The 18,896-nt window shown below is 35.4% G+C and overlaps 1 protein-coding gene across 1 annotated transcript in view; it reads right to left on the reverse strand.

The window, feature by feature from the left end:
* LOC113066023 (contactin-associated protein-like 2) overlaps window positions 1–18,896 on the reverse strand; it is a 314,922-nt gene that overhangs the window by 153,559 nt on the left and 142,467 nt on the right. Inside the window, exons 4-8 of the mRNA XM_026237587.1 lie at window positions 14,081–14,228; window positions 8,117–8,320; window positions 6,138–6,322; window positions 4,295–4,438; window positions 2,641–2,899 (exon numbers count right to left, since the gene is read on the reverse strand). Coding sequence (XP_026093372.1) covers window positions 2,641–2,899; window positions 4,295–4,438; window positions 6,138–6,322; window positions 8,117–8,320; window positions 14,081–14,228 — 940 coding nt within the window. The remainder of the gene's footprint in view (window positions 1–2,640; window positions 2,900–4,294; window positions 4,439–6,137; window positions 6,323–8,116; window positions 8,321–14,080; window positions 14,229–18,896) is intronic.

Consider the following 18,896-nt stretch of genomic DNA (forward strand, 5'->3'; position numbering starts at 1 on the left):
GTGGAATTTGGGGCGGGTTTGTTATTTCTCCCTGTCAGCTGATATGCATTTTTGACTGTCTTACTGGTTTGTCATTTGTGTCTTTAGTTTGGTTTTGCTTTGAAACCAGACTAATTAATTTTTTTGTGGAACTATGTGTGGAATTGTTTTTTTTATAATTAATTTTTTTTTTCATAAATAAAGTATTGTTATTTCTTTATTCACATCTCAGCTGTATCATTGTGGGAGCAAATCTGTGCATTCTTATTAGACCATTATCTCCATGGGTGAAATTCCCAGGATGATGTAGTCAGTGTTACAAGAAGTTAGATGTCCAGTTGGTTCTAGGAATCCACCACCTTTTTGTCTTTACAGTCCAGTTTAATAAAACACAAAACCAATCCTTTGGGCGACACAAAAGCATCTTATAAATTGCCAAAAGAACTACACTTCCAAATATTTATTCATTAAATGTTCTAAAACAATTGTTAATAGAATAATTAAGGAACCAGAATCACTGTCTGCCGTATTGGTTTAACAAACAACTAGCAGTAGATTGTTGAATTTGAAGCTATAAGGATTAGCGATTCATTGCAGCATTCCCATAAACCTTATCAGCTATTTATGAAGGTAGATTGATCATGAATGCTCTCAATTCAGCATCTATACCACAGAATTAAAGAATTCAAGAAGCATGACTAAGGCAATCATTTATTAATTTGTCAAGGTAACGATTCTCTGCAGATGGCGAAAAAAAAAAAGTAAAAGCACTTAAAACTAGACTCAATTTGCATTCTAATACCAGATGTCAGATTAACAAGAAAACCCCTGCCATGCAGCCACACGTATAAACCTGCCTAATGTATAAGTTTTTAACAATGACGTTTTAAGAGGCATTCTAAAACATGTGCATGGGTTACATTTATATCTGATGAATTATCTAATAATTCCAAGAGGGAAGGGGGAAAATTATATGATCTATTAGACAACAAATGGATGATGTCCAGTCAACCTGATTCATTGTAGAGCTATGGTTACTCTTGTATTGTGCTCTGTTGTACAGAAGAACAAGTGACAGCCCATATCAATACACTGATAAAGTCTACGATTGATCCAGTAAATCCAATAACATGCTCAAGTCTGAAATGGGATCGAACTTTCAGATCCTGAAGACCTATTAGCCTGGGTCAGACAACAACATTAATCTCATAGCCATCACTGAGCACTTACTATGCATAGAACTCCATCAAGTTATTACCTGACTCTTCCATGCTAGAGTTCAATGATGAGACAATTGGCTTTTCTTAAAAGAGATAAAGAATTCCATAGAGGTGGAGCCCAATTAGCCTTGAGGTTAACACTGTAAGAGTAGCTACCCTTTCTCTTAATGGCCTATTAGCACAGGAGTTTGGCAAGTGTCTACTTCAGACTGACAAAGACACCTCTAAAGACAATAAAGGACAATTTCAATTAAACAAAAAAGGACAATTTCATTAAGATGAAGACTAGCTTTTAAATATAAACTAATTTCTCATCCAGTTCTTCCAGAATATATTATCCACATTCATTCTAAGATACTTCAGAGAAATGCAGAGAAAAAATGTATACCCAACTAAAATATACTCTATTTACAATACTTTATTAATTGACAGCAAAACTTGGTATTTTTATTTTTTGCATGGATTAAAGATGCACTATGTAATTTTTGCAGCTTCTAGCGGTGAGGTTGTGAATTGCAACCAATGGCACAGTCCCTTTGGTTGCCCCCCGCTCACCCCTCCCTTTAGAGAAGCTACGGTGGCCGGCAAAGGTAAAGATGTCTTCGGTAAAGACAGCAGAGAGCAATGAGATTTCTTTACAAAGGTAAATCAAGGAATTATATTTACTTATTTATTCAATAAATCAATGTTATTGCAAATGTTCATTTACTTGAGTATCATTGTGTCAGTGTTTTATTCGCAAAAACAACAAAGTGACAAACCGCGCTCTGTAGAGCAGTTTGTCTGTTTAGGGATACTGTACAAACATGGTGGCGACTTCCATGTAAGGGGACCCACTGTGTATTTAGATATAAATTACTCAATCTAAGGTAATAAAAACTTAACGGTTCATTAAGAAAGGTCTTTATACATCTCTGAAAACATAGTTACTGTATATGTGTGTGTGTGTGTGTGTGTGTATATATATATATATATATATATATATATATATATATATATATATATATATATATATATATATATATATATATATATATTGCATTTCTGTAAATAGATAATTGTAAATATTACACATTGCACCTTTAAAGTCTTTACAAGTGATTTACATCTCAATTGCTGCTCTTTTGAATGTTTTATTCCTCAAAGAATCCTAAAAAAACATTTATCAAAGTATCAAAAAAAATATTAAACAGCATGTCTGATTTAAGCTGTAAAAGAGAAACCTGAGCATCAGAGTTTAACTTTGGGACATGATGCAACTTTACCATATTGCTAAAACTAGTGCTGATTGATCATACAGCATCTAAATGTATGACATTGAAACATTAAGTAAATTATCAAGTAGGCGCTGCTTTGCCAGAAAAAAAGGGGGCTGATGAAACCTTATGAGATCTTCATGTAACTGGCATTGAGTCTCTGTGTGGGAAGAATGTCAGCTCACCTGATGCAATGTCCACACGCAAGTTTTTCTGCTGAGTGACGTTAATGTGTGCCGTGACTTTTCCATCGTTTAGAGACAATTCTAGCATTCCATCTGCCAAGGAGCTGAACAGGAGCAGGCCGCTGGGGTTCCAGGTACGGAACTGGAATCTCACAGACACCATATTGTGGTCCCTCCTCCCTGGCAGCTGCAGAAAGCTGGTGCTATTGAAGAAGACGGGGAACGTGTGCGTGTCCACGCAGGAGAACGTCAGGTTGCGCTGAAAATGAGCCAGCAAAGAACTTTTAGATGTTTTTCTCAGAAAAGAGATGTCTCTGTACAACATCAAATTTGATGTAACACACTGCATATTGTATTTCTCGTATGCAACATCTTTAATAAATGTACGAAGCTGCAAAATAAAGTGACTCGAAAATAAATCTGTGTCTGAAATGGTTGAGGACCTTTCATGTGGAACATAGGCTTAAAGAAATATCCCTTAAAATGCTGCTACAGCATGTTCCCAACCACGCTGTCGATTTCTGAACTTTAAGCTGGAAAAGGGGCCGCATGGAAGCAATGACAAAGACTGTTATTCATAACTCTTTAGCTCTACGTCCTTCTAAATGGTCATTTTAAACCACCGAATGCACTTCAGACTTATTTCAAATATAGAGAACTTAATCAGTCTCATCACAATGAAAGAGAAAAGTGCACTCAGCCTTCCTCAGTGCTTCATAACAGAACCTCCGCTCATGTGATGTGTTTTATTAACCTTGAACATAATCCTTCAGACATGAATTACAATTCAGAGCCTGTCTATGGTGGAGCAATGTCAAACTATAGTGAAAAAGAGGATATTTTCAATGTGTCTCTGTGGTTTTTGTACAATGAGTGTCAAAGGAGTCCAGTGTTGTTTTGGACCTAACTGACATTCACTGACTTTAAAATATCTTCTTTTGTGCAGAAGAAATAAAGTCATGCAGACTTGGAATGACATGAGGGTGAGTAAATAATGATAGAGTTTTCATTTTAGATTTCATTTAGTGCAGTACAAACTTGATTTGCTTTATTTGTCAAAAAAATAAATCTCTGGAACAAAATCATGAATCTAATTCAGACATATTTCTATTTAACATAATGCTTGTCTGATGTTCTGTGACATGATGTGCTAGTGTAACTGTATGGCAAAGATACGACTGCAATTTTCATCAGAAAAAAACATTGTGTCTCTTCATGTTTGTGGTTCCATTAATGCACCACAGAACACTGATATGCTTATCAGATATAATCTGCAATTATTGCATTCTTTGTATAATCACAGGCAGTGGAAATTTGATTATTATCAGTGCTGACAACAGTCATCAAATCTGTGTAGAGGATTAACATTCCTATCAGCACGTTGAAACAAACGAAATGGATAAATACAGCATAGATATGAGGTTTAAAATGCAAGCTCCATCAATATCACGTTGGAACCGCTCTACATTCTGAAGTGTCAACCTTGCACAGTTCTTCATGGTCATACACCTCCACAAAATCCTCCAGACGAAAACAACCCACCTAAATGTGTTACATTTGCACCGAACTGTCATGAACGGCAAAGTATACACTAAAACTCTTATCAGCCAGATGTGGTTTGTGGAGATGATTGAAAAGGGAACACAAAACTTACTAAACTAGAAGAGTCCAGTTTTTTTCTTCTGGCCAGGTCAGTGATGTTCTCTCCATTGTAGTTGATGCTTTCCATGCAGCCTTTGAAGTTTCTTCTACCCCCTGAGACTGGCTTCCCAGAATAAGGCATTCCTCCGAAAGTCAGCTACATGAAAAAAAATAAAAATAAAATAAAAGAAATCAGACATAAGTCGGAAAAACAGTATCAAAACATTGCAACCCTCCAAGACCAACACAGCAATATAAACAAGAGAGTGGAGTAAAATGGCTGGTAAACTGAGTCACCTCCTTCATCTAGTAAATTGTGCACAACATTTTTTTCACATTAGAAATGCATATGAGTAACGCCATTTTTATGCTAAAAACATGTTTTTGCATATACAGGGTTAATTTGGTAACACTTTACATTAAGGTTCTCTTTGTAAAGGGATTATAAAGGTGTTCATAATTAACTAATAACTCATTTTAAAATCATTATAAATCATTATGCAATTATAAATACATGAATAAAAAGCGTGATTTTAATGCAATACCTGCCAGAGACATTTTAACTCACTTTATAAATGCTTCATAAATATATTTATTCGTAGGAAGTTCACTCAAAACCAGATTCCTGATGTATTTCATAGTGCAGCAAAAATAGACTATTATAGCAAGACAAACACATCCTGCTGTATCAGGCACAGCCCAAAAAAAATTAAGCTTGCAACAATGGATTAAAATCATACATAATTGTAAAATCAGATAATATCTAGCTATTAAAAGATGCTTAGTAAGTACTATTATTCAAGAAATTTCAAACAAAGCCCCAGAAAAGAAACACTAACACTTTAACAAAATAATCGGTAACACTTTAGAATAAGGTTCCATTAGTTCATGTTAGTTAATGTATTAATTAACATGAACAAACAATGAATAATACATTTATGAATGTATTTATTCATCTTCGTTAATGTTAGTTAATGAAAATAAAGTTATTCATTTTTAGTTCATGGTAATTCACAGTGCATTAACTAATGTTAACAAGCACAACTTTTGATTTAAATAATGCATTAGTAAATGTTGAAATTAACATGAACTAAGACTTATAAATGCTGTAGAAGGATTGTTCTTGCTTAGTTCATGTTAACGAAAGTAGTTAACTAACATTAACTAATGGAACCTTATTCTAAAGTGTTACCAAATAATCAATAAATGCAATTGTTTGTAAATGCTGTCTGCGCTCCAGCAGAAAACGACTCACTGGTTTGGATCCATTCTCAGCTCAATTAATCAGACACTTTCGCTTTAATTGGGGTCAATTTGTCTTAGACCGACTGAGCTGTAACCAGCTCTGTAGCATCCAACAGTGCCAGGAGCGTCTGAATAGATAAGTATTGGCCCTCAGACCATATTCTTTACACTAAAAATCAATTACATTCCAATATACATTCCTCGACAGCTCTTGTTAATACGCATCATTTCTGTTTGATAACATTAATATCCTGTTACACATTATCAGCGTGGATTAATCCTGTGCGAAGAAGCGGATTTTAAACCTTCTGTGCTGTAAAGAATGACAAGGGATAAAAATCCCTCTGCAAACAAGGTTTAGCACAGTGCAAACCTCCCTGGGACAAAATGTCTTGGTGTGACATCACACTACAAATCAGCTTGGACAAGAATTAAATTCATGCTTATTTAAATTGAGAATTCTCACAGCATTTCCTCCTCATTGTCATCCTTGTGAGATGAATTAAAAAAAAAAAAAATTTAACTACCTGTTATTGGATGAAATATTCTGGGCTTTAGCATCCTGTTAAATGAAGTTCAGAGCAATAAATCATTCACTTTCTCAGTCCTACCTCATAGTCCAGGTCAAGGTGGTCAAACTCCCCATTGGTGCGGAAGTGCTGCGTATGCTGATCAAGGGTGAAATTGACATTTCTCCTGTAGCGCTCAATTACTATAGAATGCCAATGATGATCGTCCAGCAGGCTGCCACTAGTCACAGATGTATGGCCCAGGATGGAGCCGTACTGATTACTTCCTATAGTTTATTAGACATGGGAGGCCATCGTTAATATCAAAAACACAATATCTTCACCTTCGCTGCACTCATCACACTGCATATGAGATGTTTATGCCCTCATGATAAGAAAGATAATGGGTTTTGTGTTTAACAGTCTTTAAGTATTTCTTTTCCCCCCTGCTAGATTTTTTCAGCGAGTCCATGAGATATTAAAGGGATAGTTCACGCAAATGAAAATTCACCCTCATTTTGTACCAAACTTCTTATTCTGGGGAAAATTCAGTTAAAGTCAATGGAAGCCTGTGTGGTTTTGGACTCCACTGACTTATATGGACAAAAACATTTAAAATATTCTTCAAACGATCTTCTTTTTGTGTTCTACAGTTTGGAGTCAGCAAGATTTTTATATTTTAGAAATAAGTGGAAAAACAAAAAAAGTGAAAGTGACATACAGCCAAATATGGTGACCCACACTCAGAATTTGTGCTCTGCATTTAACCCATCCAAATTGCACACACACCCAGCAGTGAACACACACCCGGAGCAGTGGGCAGCCATTTAGGCTGCGGCCCCCGGGAAGCAGTTGGGGGTTCGGTGCCTTGCTCAAGGGTGGTATTGCCAGCCCAAGACTCGAACCTACAACCTTAGGAGTCATACTCTCTAACCACTAGGCCACGACTTCCCAATAAGTATTTTATGCTCATTCATTTGATGAAACATACAGTAAAATAGAAGTATTGTGAAATATTATTACATTTGACCAATTTTTTGCTTTAATATTTTTTTAAATGCATATTTTCTGTGAAAGCAAAGGTGAATTTTCATTGATGTGTCATTACTCCAGTCTTCAGCGTCACATGATTCAGAAATCAATCTAATAGGCTGATTTGCTGCACAAGAAACATTTCTTAATATTATCAATGTTGTGAACCATTGTTCTGCTTAATATTTTTGTGGAAACTTTGATACATATTTTTTTAAGGATTTTCTGATGAATAAAGCATTTAAAACAACGGCTTTTAGTTGATATAAAACTATTTTGTAACAAACATTAACATAAATGTCTTATGATTTTGACCAAATTATTGCATCCTTGCTGAGTAAACTATTATTTTTTTTTTATTTGAATAAATAAAACAAATAGGGACCCACTTTATATTAAGTGACCTTAACTACTATGTATTTAAATTTTAATTATTAATTTGGTACAATGCACTTATTGTGTACATACATGTTTTTACATTGTACTTATTTTTGAAAAATATCTGCACATAATTACATCTGTAATTAATTTCTGTAATAATTACACGTATAATTACACGTTGACCCATCCCTTACACCTTAACAGAACCTTAAACTTACTCATACCACCAAATCTGTCCCTAACCTTACCTGTTTCCCACCTCAATAGCAGCAAAAAAAAAAAAAAAAAGGTTGCAATACAATATGAACACAATAAGTACATTGTATTTATTTTTTGATGTAAGTACATGGTAGTTAAGGCCACTTGATATAAAGTGGGACCACAAATAGTCCTACTAACCCCAAACTTTTTTTGTTTTGTTTTGTTTTGTTTGTGTTTTTTTGATTGCATGATGGAAAGAACCATGACATAATTAATTAATTAATTTATTTGAGTGAACTATCCTTACCAAAGAAACAATGAGGATCAAACAATCAATTAAATAACAGAAGACAGCAGGTATATACATAACATGAAGAAATACTTAGAGCAGCACATTAATAAAAAATAAACACCAAGGTACACTCAAGCGCACCATAAACAGAGGAGATATTAGGCCTAAGATTTACCGAGGTTTATCTGCAGCAGTAGCCGGCCTCTTCTCAACTCCAAGGTAATGTAGTCACCCTGTTGCCCCTCTCCGTGAAGAATCACCCCTTCGCTCTCTGATGTTTTAAACTTTAGGGCTATCACATCCTTCAAAATCTTCATCTTCTTCATTTTGAAGCGGTAAGAGATCACCCCCTGCCCATCAAAATTAATCACATCTGCCCCTGTTGATGGGAGGAAGAAAGACAGGAGGAGGAAAAGAGATTAGCACCTCTGAGGTGACTAGGTGTCATGCCCATTTTTGGCTAAATGATCGGTTGAGTGACTGTTCTATAGATTGCTTGAACGAAAGCATGGTGAAGTTCACAGAAAAACTGCGTCTGGGATCAGGTGATAAACTACAGTGAGGAAGCAGAAAATTGCAGTGGGCTATAACCTGCTGACAAAGCCTTTCTGCTTATTGCACAGTGGAGGAGGATTTTTGATCCCTGTCAAGGCTCAGAATGATGCATACCGGAAGTTATGAATGTAAATTTCTTTCACGGCATCTCTGACTCGCACTCTTGGTTTCATCTCCTGCAATGACACCGCATAACCTTTGGATATATTACACAAGCTCATGGTGCCTGATGGCACTTGATTGCTTTCCAGACTGTTTTTATATCATTCAGAAGGCATGTAAAATCTGTGATCAGCATGAGAAGGTAATTATAAAGACGTCTACAGCAACCAGAAAATAGAAAAATACAGATGTCATCATGTTCCCTTCCACCAATAAGATTGAAGTGGCGTGTTTATTCACTTGCTTTACTGAGAGATTGATTAGGTTTGATTTGAGCTTAATTAAAATGTAAATGATGGTGCTGATTTGCAGTAGGCTTGTGACTGCAATAACTTTGGACTGATAAGGTTTAATATGGTGGCTATAAAAGGGTAAATATTAGTATATATATGTCTCATTGAAAGAAATGTAATATTCAGCAATATATACAGAGTTATAAAAATATATAATAAATATAATATATATGGCTGCTAAAAATTCAGCTTTGCCATCACATATATAAATTACATTTTAAAATAAAATAGAAATACAGACTTTTTTCACTATATTAATGTACTTTTACTCTGTTATTATGTTCCTCTATTATGATCAAATGAATACAGACCCCCCCCCCCAAAAAAAAAAAAAAAAACTAAAACAAATTAAAACTCTATTGTTTTATTTTTTATGGCATTATGTAAATCATAATTTATGATTGATTAGCATTATGCATAATATATGGCAACCCTCACCTCAAATAATTTTTACTTACAGTATCTGGGGTTTGTAAGAATTATTATTTTTTTTTTATTAACACTTTTTTCAGCATGGACAATTTAATCAAAAAGGATAAAGTACTTTTACATAGATTTTGATTGTCACAATTTTTAATGTTTGTTTTTTTTGGGGGGGGGGGGGCAGTTAAAATGTAATTATGACAAGGGACGAATCATTCTAACAAAAAACATAATATGATGAATATGTAAATTAGATACAATTAAATAATTAATTGTGGGTATTCAATAAAACAATATACCAAAATAATAAATAGGTAGTGAATTTCAGGTCTACACTAAGTGATATTTTAAGTTAGCCATCGAGTAAGTTATTTCCATTATTTGAATGGATTTTTCATGCATTGTATGGATTTTTGAGGCATGTAAAATCAATTTGCATTTATCAGCTTCCATTAACAGTGTACATTGCAAAATGATGCAACAACTGTATTTGTTGTACATGGACAAAGCAGATGAGAATATGCGTTCAGTATTATCTGTCATGTACATAATCACCAGGGGATGCCTGTAGTATGTAGCATCTACTACAATCATGTGTGTGCGTCTGTGTCTAAAGTACAGTCTGCATGTGGAATTAATTCAATTCTCTCAATGCACCCTGCTGGGGACTGATTACTACACTAATGCATGAGTATGTGTGCTATGTTTGGCCAGTTGCTCTTCCACTCCTCCTGTCTCTCTCTCTCTCTCCACTGCCAATCCCCTTCACCTCCATCACGAATGCATTCATCCTCGCCCGATCAACAAGGTCAGAGCACTGCATTCATTCTCATTCTGTGCTTCATCTCCACTGCAGGTTAGCTTATCTAACTCCCATTCTTTCCCTCTATGCACCCTGAGAAGGGCTATCTCTATTCCTTTTCTCCACATCTTATTTATTTTCACTCAACAGTCAGTGCATTCCTGTGTCTGAAGGGAAACCGAGTGGCGAAAAAGGTCCCCCCAAAAAAGCATTTTTGTATTTTTGTTCATATTTTCCTATTAGAAAAATTTGCCTAGGAACATGGTAACTGGTTATTAGCTGGTTCTGGCTGGTTTAAGATGTCATTAATAGGTTCAAGCAACGGCCCACTAGGTCACTAGGTCATTACCTAGTGTAAACTGGTTTAAGACAGCAGTTTATACCGGTCATAAAATGGTGTAAACTGGGTTAAGGTGGTCATTAGCTGGTTTAAAATGGTCTTTAGTTGGATTAAACTGGTTTAAGATGATCATAGCCTAGATTAAGCTGATGGCCATCAACTGGTTTAAGATGGTCATTTGTCGGTTTAGGAAGGTCATTAGCTTGTTTAAGATTGTCATCAGTTGGTGTAAGCTTAGCTGGTGCAAGCTGTTTATTAGTTGCTTAAATATGGTCATTAATTGGTTTAAGGTGGTCATTAGCTGGTGCAAGCTGGTTATTAGTTGCTTTAATATGGTCACTAGTTGGTTTAAGGTGGTCATTAGCTGGTGCAAGTTGGTTATTAGTTGCTTTAATATGGTCACTAGTTGGTTTAAGGTGGTCATTAGCTGATGCAAGCTGGTTATTAGTTGCTTTAATATGGTCACTAGTTGGTTGAAGGTGGTCATTAGCTGGTGCAAGCTGGTTATTAGTTGCTTTAATATGGTCACTAGTTGGTTTAAGGTGGTCATTAGCTGGTGCAAGCTGGTTATTATTTGCTTTAATATGGTCACTAGTTGGTTTAAGGTGGTCATTAGCTGGTGCAAGCTGGTTATTAGTTGCTTTAATATGTTCACTAGCTGGTTTAAGGTGGTCATTAGCTGGTTATTAGTTGCTTTAATATGGTCACTAGTTGGTTTAAGGTGGTCATTAGCTGGTGCAAGCTGGTTATTAGTTGCTTTAATATGGTCACTAGTTGGTTTAAGGTGGTCATTAGCTGGTGCAAGCTGGTTATTAGTTGCTTTAATATGGTCACTAGTTGGTTTAAGGTGGTCATTAGCTGGTGCAAGCTGGTTATTAGTTGCTTTAATAAGGTCACTAGTTGGTTTAAGGTGGTCATTAGCTGGTGCAAGCTGGTTATTAGTTGCTTTAATATGGTCACTAGTTGGTTTAAGGTGGTCATTAGCTGGTGCAAGCTGGTTATTAGTTGCTTTAATATGGTCACTAGTTGGTTTAAGGTGGTCATTAGCTGGCGCAAGCTGGTTATTAGTTGCTTTAATATGGTCACTAGTTGGTTTAAGGTGGTCATTAGCTGGTGCAAGCTGGTTATTAGTTGCTTTAATATGGTCATTAATGAGTATAAGCAACTCATTAGCAACTGTTGATCAGCAGTTGGTGTAGGCTACAATAGCAGGTAGCTAGTTTGTTACAGGTAAGGCTGTCAAATTAAAAAGTTAATTTAGGATGATGATGAATATTACTATTAGTAGAAGCATTAGTATTTTAATATTGAATATTAAATAATAAGAAACAAAACATGTACATGATTAGACTTGCCCATCTTGAATTTCTTAACAAGAGATTTCAAAAGTTTTTATAGTCCAGGTCCAGGTCCAGCACGTCAGTTTAATCTCGCTAATGAGCAGTAAAAAAAAAAAAAAAAATATTATTTTCCAAAACACAACAACAATTTTAATCTGGATTTTAATAGGGTGGGAATACTGGGTTTATTTATTCCACCCTATGCCCTCATAAACAAGCGTTTGGAGATGGCGGCATGTCTTTATCGGCATCTGTGATCACCAGCACGAAATGATGAAGGAATATGAGCGGTTTAACCAGCAAGGAGCAAATGTGGATGAAACACTTTCTGACAGGAAAATCACTGCAGCCAAACCCCTCTCTGCTCCTCACGAGTAGGAAAACAGCTTGAGGAATGATACGTATCTAAAGCTACCAGGCTTCATTCATACTTGTCATAAACAGAAACATTCAGAAGAGCTAGATGTCAGGTTTATTTACGCTAGCATTATTTCAATGGAAGTATTAAAAACAGAAAAAAAGTCTACTATGCTTAAGATTTATCCATCTCAAGGATTACATTTTTTTATGAAAGGTTCAAAGAAGGTTATGGTTTTAAAAATAATCAATGGTAAAGATGGTTCTTCTAGTCTGGGTTTATATGACAGATGATTACATCACTGCAATGAGATAACTGAGTGTAATACTTCTCAAACCAATTTATGGGGACGTTAATTGAAATTTGTTATCAACATCAATTTGGCAACACTTAATATAACGAAAGTAATGAATTTGTCAAGGCTACATTCCATTTCAGAAAACAGAGGATGTCGATAGTTCATAGATTTTTTTTCCCTTGCTAGTCAAATTACAATATAATAAAAGGCTAGATTGAAATAAAAATGTAAAAGGAATACTAATGATCTGAAGCGAGTGGAATAACAACAATGCAATTAATTTACAGACATGACCTATACTGCTGACGCTCACCCTGTGAGCCACATTCAGATTTCAGGACGTTTTGACCACGCTGGAGACATCTGCTCCAAATACACATCCACTCATCTGGAAAGCTTTTCTGTTTAAATCCATAATTTGCAATGACTGATATCTTTCAAATAAATGAAAATCCAGCAAAGCTGTCTCTGTAAACTGATTAAATAAAATAACTCATCTTTTAACCACAACACCACTACTAAGAAAGTTAACCACATTAAATGTATGTTTGGTATTCAGTAAATACTGTTGGTTTTGTGAAGTAGCACCAGGACAACTCCAAAATACCAAGTAAATGTAACCAGGATCCAAAATTAATTAAATTAATTTTGATTAAATTCAGTTTAATTCAACTTAACTAACAACTGCCAAGCAAGTTACTTTAAATAAGTAATTAATTAATTAAATAATCAATATTGTATTTAAATTACTTTTGTAATTACTCAGTCTGAAAAGTAATTTAATTTAGAATAAGTAACTTATTCTAATCTTTAATTACTTCTTAAACTTCTTATAAACCTTGATACATAGAAAATAGAAATGACACTCTTAATTATTTCAGTTTACCATGGAATGGTTAAGACTTTAGCTTTAAAACAACTGTAATACTTAAGCAGATAAAAAAATTAACCTTTGGATAACAAATAGAAATACTCTGCAAAATATCTGAAAAACAAAAAACTTAAAAGAAAATTAAACAAGTTCTAAGTAGCTTTTACAAACGTGCCTTAGAAGAAAACCTTTACTGGTGTGGATCTTGAGATAATACTTGAGATAATATTTTAAGGTGTGTGATTTATCACAAGGTTCTTCTCAGGTAAATTATGGCTTACAGCATTCTTCTTCCAAAATCGATGAAAAGTAGATGAATTTAGATTTTACCACAATGTTTTGCTTCTACTGTCAGTAAACACAAATAAAAGCAGACCCTTTACAGATTCTATTGACATCTTAGTCTTATCTGTCATCAGGAAAAACTGCAAATGAAAAAAAGATACTGCATTGTATTTTACCTTTAGACGATAAATGTATATTTCAAATTATAAAACTAATCATAGTATGCAAGTACTTTATAAGTAACTGTAATTCAATTACTTTCGAATGACCTTAATTACTTTACTTTGGATAAGTTACTTACAGTAGAAATGCGTTACACTCAGAACTGTTGGACAAAAAAGTTAATTCAATTTTTTATTGATATTTACTAGATTATACTGATGTGAAATGTGACAGTGCAGGCTCAACTTACAGTACGGGCACCCAAAGATCTCGAACCTGAGGCCGATCCGTCCCTCTTCGCTCCAGTCTAAAGGAATGATGCGCAAATAACGGGCCACAATCAGGTTTTGCAGGTCATGCCGAACCACACTCTCTGTATTGGAGTTACCTGCAAACGCCTGCAAGACAGATGAGAGATAAGTTACTTGACTTGTTTTAACTTCAAACTATGGAAGCCAGTTTCCGTCACTGAATAAAGAAATTAAACCAGTTAATAGTGTCTTTTTATCTCATAAGTCGGACTTTTTTTTCCCTCACAATTTCGAGTTCATATATATTTCCGATTTCGGAAAGAATGTCATAATTGCAAGATAAAAACTCGCAATTCAGACTTTTTTTCTTGTTATTGCAAATTCACATCTCGCAATTCTGACCTTATAACATACAACTGTGAACTTTGCAAGCACTTCAATATCTAAAACCATAAACACTTTCAATAAATATGTATTATTACAATAATAATAAGCAGTTAGTGTCTACAGTCTACTACTGTAAAGCAGTTTTGTCTCATATCTGGTCTACTGTGGTTTTGAGAGGTCTTCATAAAACTCTCTACTGTCCTGTGTCAGAAGCTGTAATCACCAGAAAAAAAAAGAAAAAGAAAAAAAAAAAATGAAGCGGCATGTAAGTGGAATCAAGTTGCATGGCTCTGTGGTTCACGTTGACTCTACGCAGCTTCTTTTTTCACGCAGAGCAAGAAATTGATGCAGGCGCCCATTGAGTGGTGGGAACTTCAGTCGAAAGACAGACCATGTGGAATTGGTGATAAGGAGCTCAAGGCCACCAAACTAGAGCGATGCGGATTACAAAACTTGCACTTCCCCTCCAAGTAAACCACCATTATATGAACTTTATTGTACAAGCGGGGATTTCTTGTCCGGAACATGCTGAACATGTCAATACTGGAGGCTCCATAGGGTGGTCTGACTTTAATGTTTGAAGTGCTGATTACTGTGCTCTGTAGTGGCCAACTGGGGAGTGTTCACTTCGTTTTCCATTGCAAAGAGAGGAAGCCGAGTTGTTGTGAGGTTTCAGGCGACAGTGTTTTATTGGTGGACCTCTTGGGAACAATGAGTAGGCTATTACGCAGAACAGTGGTTTTCATACTCGGCTCCACTAGGGGGCGGCCCAAAGAGAATATTTTTACAATACTGTTTTGGTAATTTTTAACCATTTTTAACTACTTTATATAATTTGAATAAAAAACAGAAATATTGACATTATTATATAAATAAAAGAAAACAACAATAAAACGTTTCTAAACATTTCTTAGAATTAAATCTGAAGGATCATGTGACACTGAAGATAACATAATATTAAGCTTTTTTTTTTTTTTTTTTTTTTTTTTATTTATTTATCAATCTTATAAATTTGGCCTTGGTGAACAGAACTTTCAAAAGCGTTAAAACATCTAAATTATTTCAAACTTTAGACTGGCAGCAGGACTCATGAAAAAAAAAAAAAAAAACACCTCTTAAATGTCCGTTGACCTATTTTTACTTCAATTGTGTTTAGAAAAGCTGATTATGCCACATAAATCTGCATTACTTCACCAGACAAAATCCAGGCTAAAAGTTCTGCCTTCATGACCTGAACGACTCAATTCTGTCACAGTTAATTCCAAATCCAGACCCTAAACAGTCGGCGAGTGAGTAATTAGTTAGCCAAATGTGAAGTCACCCTCAGAGCTTTGCTGCATGGCATGTTGTTTAATCAAGCTCCTTCACAAAGGCCTGACGGAGATAGAGTCTGTCTTTCATTAGTGGAGAGTCCGGGTTTAGGCAGGAAGCCAGCTGTAACTATCATAAGTGGCACATTCACTGGTTTTCCATGGTATAATTAAAGTTGCTTTTACTTATTTTGTGTCAAAGCTCCAGGGTCTCTTCTTTCTTTAACAGCTTTGAGCAGCCATCCTCTATTCGTACATTTCTTACTCTGAGAATACCAGAAAGATGCTCTTCTGAACTTTTCTGTAGTAGAAATAAAAGCCACCAGTCTAGAAGACAAACAGTCTGGAATCATTACAACTGCAAATGAAGTGAGCATACAAGAATAAAACAGGTTGATCTAAAAACAATTCATCAGACATGCAAGCGCTCTAACCATCAAAACAAAATTAAAACATGCTGATTGTTGTTCAAGATTGATGATTTTCTTGTTGTATGTGAAAAATTGTTAGATGTGTGAGTCAGATTTGGGTGGGAGTTTTTATATACCAGTTAAAACCCTATTTCTTCACACAGATTAATATATAGATGTGGAATAATGGAAAATTTGTGGACGGCTGCCAAATAAAACATTAAGGTTCTGCTGATGTTGTCACTGTTGTTTTATGAAGCCGTTCTTTTTTTATATCAAGAAATCTATTGATTTTGTAATATTCTACCCTTATATGAGGGACCACAAAATCTTTCCTGGTAACCTTTCATACTGAAAATCATCAGAACAATCCATTAAAGCTAAGTACATGACCAAAGCAATCTGAGAAGGTCCTAAATCAAAATAACAGTGAATCACGCAGCTGTCACGCATTGTGATCTAATGCATTAATCTGTTTGGAGTTCATATCACATTTGAATGGCTAATTATTAAAGCTGCACACCTTGTTGTGTTCTCAGCTGATAAATTAAGTTCTGTCAAATTCCACATTGTACTTACATTTATTACACTGCTGTTCTCACCTTGCAGCCACATATGAAAATAATAAATAATCAATAAAATATTTAATATATAAAAATAATTCTAATCATCAGACTGATTTATGAAAAAAATAAAAAAAATAAAAAAGATTTTACTTCAATGTCAAGGCACCTAAGTGATGAGCATTCATGATTCATTGCAGAGACATGCATTTAAAACCTACTACATAATTGCAGCCTTGCTTTATGATTTATGGACATTTGAATGCTTTTATGTGAAATTGCAACCACATTTTACAGTGTAATCAGCGGGACACTCGCCGATGTATCTTGCTGCCAGCAGAGTGAAAGCAAAATGTGATCCAGTATTTAAAGAACCATTATCCTCCAACTGAGGGCATTTGACACTCTCATACTTTTCTTGCCACTTGGGGTTGTCTTGACAGATGAGGTGAAGACAACTTTTCTCTCAGAGACCAAAAGCACAGCCGTATGCATAAGTGTGAAGGGCTGACAGGGGCGGCCAGCTCAGTGACACTCTGAATCTGGGTGGTTTAACGTCGAGAGACTCACTCAGGAGTAGAGTCAGAGGAAGAAACTGACATGTGGAAATACGTAAGCCTCCTCAATTCACAGCTGAAGCAGAGTAAAAGTGGGAATGAGCTAATGCTGGACATGGTAGAAAAATGATACTGAAAGTCCAACAATGGTTACTTTCTGCTAAACCCTTCTACATTGTGCTATTATTAAAAAGAAACTGGAAGGATTAAAGATCAAAGCTAGGAAGTCTTGGCTTATTTTGTAAGATTTTTACAGAAGCAGACCAGAGGAAAAAAAGATCTCAATTGTGTGTGTGTGTGTGTGTGTGTGTGTTATTTATAATAATAAAAATAAAAATAAATAACCGAAATTAAACAATAAACGGAATATATACATATATACACTCATCTGCCACTTTATTAGGAACACCTGTTCAATTGCTTGGTAACACAGATTGCTAATCATCCAATCACATAGCAAGAAATGCATTTAGGCATCTAGATGTGGTGAAGATAACTTGCTGAAGTTCAGACCGAGCATCAGAATGGGGAAGAAAGGGGATTTAAGTAACTTTGAACGTGGAATGGTTGTTAGTGCCAGACGGGCTGGTCTGAATTTTTCAAAAACTGATAATCTACTGGGATTTTCACACACAACCATCTCTAGGGTTTACAGAGGATGGTCCCAAAAAGAGAAAATATCCAGTGAGCGGCAGTTGTGTGGATGAAAAAATGCCTTGTTGATGTCAGAGGTCAGAGGAGAATGGGCAGACTGGTTAGAGATGATAGAAAGGCAACACTAACTCAAATAACCAATCATTACAACCAAGGTATGCAGAGTACCATCTCTGAGCACACAACATGAAGAACCCTGAAGCAGATGATGAGTGAAGCAATGAAGCAATGAGTGCCTCTCCTGTCAGAACAAGAAACGGAGGCTACAATTCGGACAGTCTCACCAAAATTGGACAATAGAAGATTGGAAAAATGTTGCCTAGTCTGATGATTTCTCGATTTCTGCTGCGACATTCAGAAGGCAGGGTCAGGAATTGGCATAAAGTACATGAAAACATGGATCCATGCTGCCTCGTCTCAACGGTTCAGGCTGCTGGTGGTAGTGTAATGGTGTGGCGGATATTTTCTTGGCACACTTTGGGCCCCTTAGTACCAACTGAACATTATTTAAATGCTACAGCCCACCTGAGTATTGTTGCTGACCTTGGCCATCCCTTTATGACTACAGTGTACCCATCTTCACCATGTCACAAAGACCAAATCATCTCATACTGGTTTCATATATATATATATATATATATATATATATATATATATATATATATTTAATTTATTTTCTTCACTTAGGTTGCTACACAAAGTTATTAGTAGCATTAGTACTGCTACTGCTGCTGTTATTTTAACTTTTAGTTAGAATCTGCTCGATATGCTCAGCCTATGCTCAGATTTAGAGCAATGTCCTGTTAAACCTTATTCCACTCCACTTATTAAGATCAAAAGTACCACATTGTATGAGTTTTTTGAATTCCACTCAGATCTTGAAAGGATATAATGGTGAATTGTGCTGCACAGTATGCCATTATTGGGAAGACCT

Source organism: Carassius auratus, chromosome 49 (assembly GCF_003368295.1).
Source record: "Carassius auratus strain Wakin chromosome 49, ASM336829v1, whole genome shotgun sequence".
Classification (NCBI taxonomy): Eukaryota; Metazoa; Chordata; class Actinopteri; order Cypriniformes; family Cyprinidae; genus Carassius; species Carassius auratus.